This window comes from Vigna unguiculata, chromosome 7 (genome assembly GCF_037176805.1).
Source record: "Vigna unguiculata cultivar grain cowpea cultivar isolate G323 ecotype 2 chromosome 7, ASM3717680v1, whole genome shotgun sequence".
NCBI lineage: Eukaryota > Viridiplantae > Streptophyta > Magnoliopsida > Fabales > Fabaceae > Vigna > Vigna unguiculata.
Window position 1 is genome coordinate 36276484 of NC_140798.1, and position 7407 is coordinate 36283890.

The 7407-nt window shown below is 32.4% G+C and overlaps 1 protein-coding gene and 1 pseudogene across 3 annotated transcripts; both read left to right on the forward strand.

Moving 5' to 3' along the window:
* Positions 1-63: 63 nt before the first annotated feature.
* On the forward strand, positions 64-492 carry LOC114191363 (putative lipid-binding protein AIR1 pseudogene; annotated as a pseudogene).
* A 2999-nt stretch (positions 493-3491) lies between these two features.
* ABCI14 (trigalactosyldiacylglycerol 1) lies at positions 3492-6026 on the forward strand. Of its 3 annotated transcripts, none has more exons than XM_028081312.2 (4): positions 3492-3670; positions 4275-4332; positions 4545-4615; positions 4715-6026. In XM_028081312.2, the coding sequence occupies exons 3-4, from the start codon at positions 4569-4571 to the stop codon at positions 5736-5738; spliced, it is 1071 nt and encodes a 356-aa protein (XP_027937113.1). In that variant the 5' UTR covers positions 3492-3670; positions 4275-4332; positions 4545-4568; the 3' UTR covers positions 5739-6026. The 3 variants fall into 3 exon arrangements, with proteins under 3 accessions (XP_027937113.1, XP_027937114.1, XP_085521262.1); XM_028081313.2 differs by lacking the exon at positions 3492-3670 and adding an exon at positions 3684-4045; XM_085665136.1 differs by lacking the exon at positions 3492-3670 and having other exon boundaries at positions 3684-4332.
* Positions 6027-7407: the final 1381 nt, after the last annotated feature.

The following is a 7407-nucleotide window of genomic DNA, read 5'->3' on the forward strand; positions in this document are numbered from 1 at the left end:
TCACTTTCTACAATCTCCACAAAGACGCCACTGCCAGTGAAAGCGATTGAAAGATTGAAAATGATGGCTCCCGAAAGGTGTGTTTTGGCGGCACTTAGCGTTGCAGCGTTGTTTGCAGTTGTATCTGGATGCGAGAATTGCCCTCCAACCCTAAATGCTTCAATGATGAAGTTGAGTGGTAACAATAGCAGTGGCGGTGCTCATACTGATGTTCTGTGTGCTGCTGGTCCATCAACGTGTCCACGTGACACACTGAAACTTGCGGCGTGTTCGGGTTTTCTAAACGGGTGGATGAACTTTTCGACGGGTATGCCCCCAAGAGCACAATGTTGCGCTGTGGTCGATGGCTATGCAGACTTTGAAGTTGCAGTGTGCCTTTGCACTGCACTCAGAGCAAACATTATGGGCTTCAACCTCAACATTCCGATCGCCTTTACCAAGCTTATCAACACTTGCTCAAAGAATGTCCCAGACGGTTTCATATGCAAATGATTCACACTATTATTTTCCTTCAATCCTTGCTTTTCCCTTTTTTTTTAGTACTTCTTTGATAAATTACGTCAGGATTATAATTTAGACCTAATTTTGTCCCCTTTGCTGTTGCTTTTGTTATTTATTGGAAATGTTATTAGCACAACCAATTCACAAGTTAACTAAAACATCATAAATCTCGTCAGTTAAACTTTATATTACTTGAATTGAACTTTATTTTGTATGTCATGTTCACTCATTTTCTTATATCTCATGCTATGTTGACTTATTCTTATTTGTTTTGTTACTAGTTTTGTGTTAATAAATAAATTAAGTGTTAACATAACTCGGTTAGCTTTTTATCAACCAAATTAATTAGTATTCACTGAAAATTTCTTGAATTATTTAATCATAATATAATCAATACAATTAAAAAATATTGTGTATTATAAACTCACATAAAGTAAATTATTTACAATTTGAAATAGTTATAACTATATTTTTACTGCATATCGTCAATATGTATTGTTTTTTATAAGAAAATTACATAGATAATTAAAATGATGTATAATTTTAATTTAACTATCAATCAATTAAAATTAATTTCGAATGATTATTAAAAATTGGTGTAAATTATACTTGTATTATTCTGATAAATGTATACTGTGTGCAAAATTATTTATAGTAATTATACGTTGATTGTTGTTATAATTATGTAATTTAATTTGGTAATAATTATTTTTTTTATAAGTAATTGAAATAATAATATAACTTTTTTCCTATGAACCTTCAATGTTTTGTACTAAACACAAAATCTTATAATTCTTGACACATAAAAATATGGAATCAAAATGACAGGATAGGATACTATTTATGTCACTCAATTATAAAAGAAAAGGATTAAATGACAAAAATTCAATTATGACATAGGAAAAACATCAAACAAATAGAAAAAAAATTAATAATTTCATCAAGATTCGCTTGAAAATAAAAAATTTATGAAGGACTCAAAACGATGAACAAAATATCTTACTTATTGAAAACGACTATTATAAGAGGGCCTGCTCCGGTTTAATTGAATTGGTTTAAAACAAACATATTATCTAAACCTACTATGAAAAGTATCAAGTTGTTTGACTTTTTACAATTTTTTTTATTTCAAACTCAACTCAATCTAACTCACTCTTACACCAATTAGATTATTTTAATTGTAATTTTTAATTTAACAACAATTACAAAATAACCCAGTCTTTATAGAGATTAATTCAGAAATTTAAGTCAACAAGTCTTGTTCGTCCAAACTAATTTAAGATATGGAAATAAAAATATAACACAATTTGCTCATAACTAAAGATGACAATGTAAAATAATTTACACGGAATGACCGTAGCCTACCAAAAAAAATACATGACGACTAAATATTTTAATTCACTTATTCGTTTAGGCCCACCTCCCATAGCTCACAACCTGCAGAGGCTAATAAGAGGAGAGGCAGATTGGCATGCATAATTCGGAAATAAAAAAAATTCAGTATATTTTTTTAGTTGGTTAAAACTCTTTCATTTTTTGTTTTGTTTTATTATTTATTCACTTCATACTTGAATATCAAAGACAACTTTTTTTAGTGCATTTAAAATTGATTAATTACATGTTAATTTTATATTTAGTTAACTTTTTTCAATTTTTAGATTTTTATATTTAGTTAACTTATTTCAATTTTTATTATTAATGATAGACTCAAATAAAAATGTAAACATTAAAAAATATATATTATTGTAATATTTGCGTGTAAGGTTTTTTAAAGATTTTGTTTACTTGGATTATTATAAACTAATTATTATGTGAGATTAGGGATGACAATTCGGATGGACTAGACGGACTGACTCGCAGCTAGAAGACATGGGACAAGTTGGGATGTTGAACCCGCTGATCTGCATAGGTTCACATCAGGGGTTAAAGACGAAGCAGAGCAGACTGGTTTGATCGTCCTTTTATAAAATTAAATATTATCTTTTTTTAATTCGTACTCCATTCATTACGTTATTCCTGTAAGTTTCTTTTATTTTTATTATTATTATTATTATTATTATTATTATTGTGGATAATCATTATATATAAGATAATAATTTTAGTTCTTAAATATGAAATATATTTTTATACACTTTTAGGTTATATCTATTTTATAAAGTGACATATTAATATTGTACTTTAACTATAATTTTTGATGTTATTAATTTTTACATTTAATTAATTAGACTAATTAAAATATTTTTAATAAAAAATAATATCAATTATTATAAAAAAATTATTTTACTATTCACAAATACATGTTAATCCGCATATCCGAGACCTAACCAATAAAACAGAGTAACCTATACAAGTAAACTCATTTTCTTATATATACGGGACAAACCAATCGAGCTACACTTTATGAACCAAATCGGACCGAACTAATTTTCTTTGGCATCCTATGTTCGATGGAGCAACAATATTAGTCCGATTTTTTTTATATGGAACGAGTTATTACTACTCATTTCACATACCAAATATGGAACCAGTCAAAATAGGAACAAAAATGGAACGGACTACTCCACCTTACCATTTATCCATATCATAATAAGTTATGTTGAGTTCAATTAAATTTCACCTAGAAACTTAAGCGAGAATTCAGATTAAGTTAAGTTAAATAGTCAAATAAAGCAATCAAATAAACATCTATAATAATTACCTTTTTCTTTAGGAAAAAAATAATAAATAATGATATGAAAACACAATGTGGAATATTTAAATAACTTAAATTATATACGAATTAAATTGTCTTATTGTCTTTGGTGCATGTGCTTATTTTGAAAAACTAAATATAAATGTGTATTCGAAATTATTATTTTTTGTATAAATGTAAGTTATAAACTTGTCTGTTTAAAATTTTATTTTATCTTTTTTCTTTAATATACAACTGAATAATAATCTATTGCTAATTATCGTCCGTTCACGTGTAAATAATGAAAAGAGTTTCCATTTCCGACATTTTAATAATAATTCAGATGGTATGCCCAAATCAAATCCCTATGGCCGAGTTGCCTGACTACAAAGCAACGTTGGATTCGTTGATTTCCTAAAATTTTGGTTTTTTTCTAATTTGTAGTCGGTGACTCTCACTCACCGCGAACCACTTCAAGCCGTCATTTTTCAATCTCCGGTGCATTCTCTATTCTTCAATTCCATTTCTGTTTATGATTCCCTTTTTTCCACTCAAAATCTGCAGGATTCGCCTCAATATACTTTTTTATTTTACTTTATTTCTTTTTTGTTAATTTATTAATTAATTCCATGCCGAAAACTCTAGTTCATTCCTCAATCGTGGATCCCAACTCAAACCGGTTGATCAATGTTAGGGTTTAGCTGGTGGACCTCCCGCTATTGCATTCTTTTGACTCTTTTTCTCTGGGTGATTAGCTAGTTATTATTGTGTGAAAATGTGATTTTATTCCTCCCTGTTACTTCTAAACGACATGTTTACTCTGAATTGTTGTTAAGTGCAAGTGCAGAGAGATTGAATTAGCTCATCAAAATCGTAAGTGGTGTTGCTCCAGCCTATGCTTGTGTAGTCGTTCAATCATTGGTTATTTTAATTATTTTATGAAAATATTTTTGGTTGCAATTTAAGATGATTTCATTGGGATCAGAATTGTAAAAAAATATTGAGGACCGAACAATTACGAGAACCAGCATTGAGGTGAATTGCTTTTTTGTTTTGTGTTATATTTACCTAAAGTAACATATATTATATTGCGACTGGGCAGGAGAGGTTCAAGGCTCTAACCATTTCTTACTATAGGGGACGAAAAGGAATCATTCTAGGTAAGTGAAATTGATTTATGTTCATGAGAATTTCAGATGATTTCATTCTTTATGTACAATGCATATATGTAGTCAATTTTCACAAATAAACGGCAGTTTTCTTCGTGAAAGCTATTTAGTGCCAACTATCATTATGAATACTTGACAATGTTATACTTCGATCTTTTCTCTAATGTATGAAATTTGGACTGGATGACCTCAAATTCAAACAGAGTCTGTTAGTCAAGGATCTCACCATGCAAACATCATCGTATAGTCATCCTTTAATCTGTTTCTCTTGCAGGTTTATACTTACCCTTTTCCATTGATTTTTATTATATAATAGTCTGTTCTCTAAAATTTATGTATATTGACTGTACAATGGAACAATATGGTGTTGCAGAAACATCAGTGCAAATGGGAAGAATAAATTTACGGTGAAATTCTGTGCACCATTTCCCTCTCAATGGGATCGGAAATGTGAATTCAGTGGGAGACCTCAAGTTTATAATTTTCCTGGCCCCATAAAACCAAAAAGACTGTTTGTGCTTCATAATACAGATGACAGCCATCCATCTGCTTCTACGGTAGCTGATGAAATGAACACAAATCATGCTCCAAATGGCGCATCACCAGCATTTCTCAGCAACTGGTCACCTCCAAGGTACCTGTGGAGGGGGTTATCAGTTTTAATCCTAGCAGGGCAGGTGATTGTCAAGACTCTAAAGGGAAAGATTCATTGGAGGAACACTCTTCAACAACTGGAGAGAGTTGGTCCAAGATCAGTTGGGGTGTGTCTTTTAACTTCGGCTTTTGTGGGCATGGCCTTCACAATTCAATTTGTAAGAGAGTTCACAAGGTTAGGATTGAACAGGTCTGTAGGTGGGGTTTTAGCTCTGGCTTTCTCAAGGGAGTTGAGTCCTGTGGTTACAGCAATTGTGGTTGCAGGGCGCATTGGAAGTGCTTTTGCAGCAGAGTTAGGAACTATGCAGGTTTCTGAGCAAACTGATACATTGAGAGTTCTTGGTTCAGACCCTGTCGATTACCTGGTGACGCCAAGAGTGATAGCCACTTGTATTGCCCTACCTCTTTTGACCCTATTGTGTTTTACATTAGGGATGGCATCTAGTGCCATTCTTGCTGATGGTGTTTATGGGGTGAGCATCAACATTATCCTGGATTCAGCTCAGCGGGCTCTCAGATCATGGGATATTATTAGTGCAATGATCAAGTCACAGGTTTTTGGTGCTATCATATCTATTGTGAGTTGTGCGTGGGGAGTTACAACTTTGGGAGGTGCTAAAGGTGTCGGGGAATCAACGACGTCAGCTGTGGTTATTTCTCTAGTAGGCATCTTCATCGCTGATTTTGCTCTTTCTTGTTGTTTCTTCCAAGGAGCAGGAGATCAGCTAAAGAATTGCATTTAGGCAACTAATGTTGTCTCTGCAATTTGGTTTTGCTCTTTTGTACAAAGTGAATGGTATTACTTTTCTATAAAAGGTGTGATAAAATTTTTAGAATTTGAATCAGGTGCATTAGTCTTGTTCTTTTCTAGGTAAGTTATGGTTTGCTAGTATTATTTTTATATATCCTTTTTACAATTGCGTGTCCTTCAAACATGGTAAAGACGTGTGTATTTCCTTTGAACGTGTATTATTTTAATAATTCTTGTAAGCTACAATGAACTGATAAAGAGGCCATGATGTTATGATCCAGCTGATGTTTGGACATCTAATTTTGAGCATTTAAATGGGATGGAACAAAATGGAATTAAGTTACCATTGTTTAGATCATTTGATGATGGATTTCAAATGAATCCTTCTTGACTCTGATTAGGGCCTTGAATTTCTCACTACTTAATTGTAGAATAGAATTATTTTCATAATTTTAGCATGTTTGTTTCATTTCTTCTTAGCTTTGGTTTGTGTAACATTCCGTTCTTAATGAAGTATTTTTCTTCAAGATTAGTGTTGCGTGGTATGCTTTAATTGTGTTTACTCGGGAATATCATCTTTTGGAGTTTTTTGTGAAACATAATATGAACTACATTATGATTTCAATCCTATGATGTTCTAGAGTTCTTTGTGGAAAATTTAAGTCGAACATAATATTGACAGTAATAACAATCACTGAGCCTTCATGCACTTGGTGAGTTTGGTTTTGCTGATAAAGCAACTTGACTGTGTTCTGTAATTGTAAAGCATAAACTACCCATTGTGCCCAAACCTCTCTCTACCGGCCTTGTCACTGGTTATGATTCTCAGCTATGCAAGGAAATATGCTCAGTCATGAATTCATGATTCCTGATTTGTTTGCCTTTGAACAATTTGTTTTATTTATAGTTGTGAAGAGTTTTCCTTATAATTGTGGGGTATAAAATGTACCAGTGGGTAGAAAGAATTGAAATGAGGCAATCAGTGCCTCTGACTTGGAAAGATAGGTGAGTCTAAGTAAGTCGAAACTTTCATATCTCAATCATTTGATATGTTTGTAGCTATTATGACTCAACCAAGCCGGAGAAATCATCTGAGCAATCATGAGATTTGTTTTCTATTCTTTTCATCGGTGAAATTTTGTGTTGGTAAATCATGGTTTTCACAATGAATGATAGGTGATAATGCCCACTACATCACCATGGTTTGGTTTTGGACTCAAACGGTTTATTTGGATAAAGTTGTTTGGCAATAACTGTCAAAACAATGATGTGTTAATTAGGAATTTAGTTTTTATATTTAGGTTTATGATTAGAGTCAGTGTGGTCCTTTAACATTAACAACGTCAAAATGTGAGTAATGTGTTAGTTCAAATTCTCTTTTTCCTCTTCAACCCCTGTTTTTCTGGCGACACAATCCCACCATCACCTTGATGACACCCGCCACCACCACCACGGTGAGGACACCCACCTCCACCCACCCTCCTTCCCTATATTTATCTCTTATGTGTCTCTCCTTCCATTGAGACAGACACCTTTGCATTGTTTTTGTATCCACTGTAAGAATGTGCTAGATTATTATGCTCTCTTTATTTGCATTGTTTGTGGCTGTTGACATACAAGGTATTGTGTGGTTTCTTAAGTGAAACTCATCAAGATTTTCT

Coding starts and splice junctions, on each gene's coding strand:
- ABCI14 (XM_028081312.2), top strand. CDS start 4,569: ATGCAAACATCATCGTATAGTCATCCTTTAATCTGTTTCTCTTGCAG. Junction 4,616..4,714: donor TTAATCTGTTTCTCTTGCAG/GTTTATACTTAC, acceptor ATGGTGTTGCAG/AAACATCAGTGCAAATGGGA.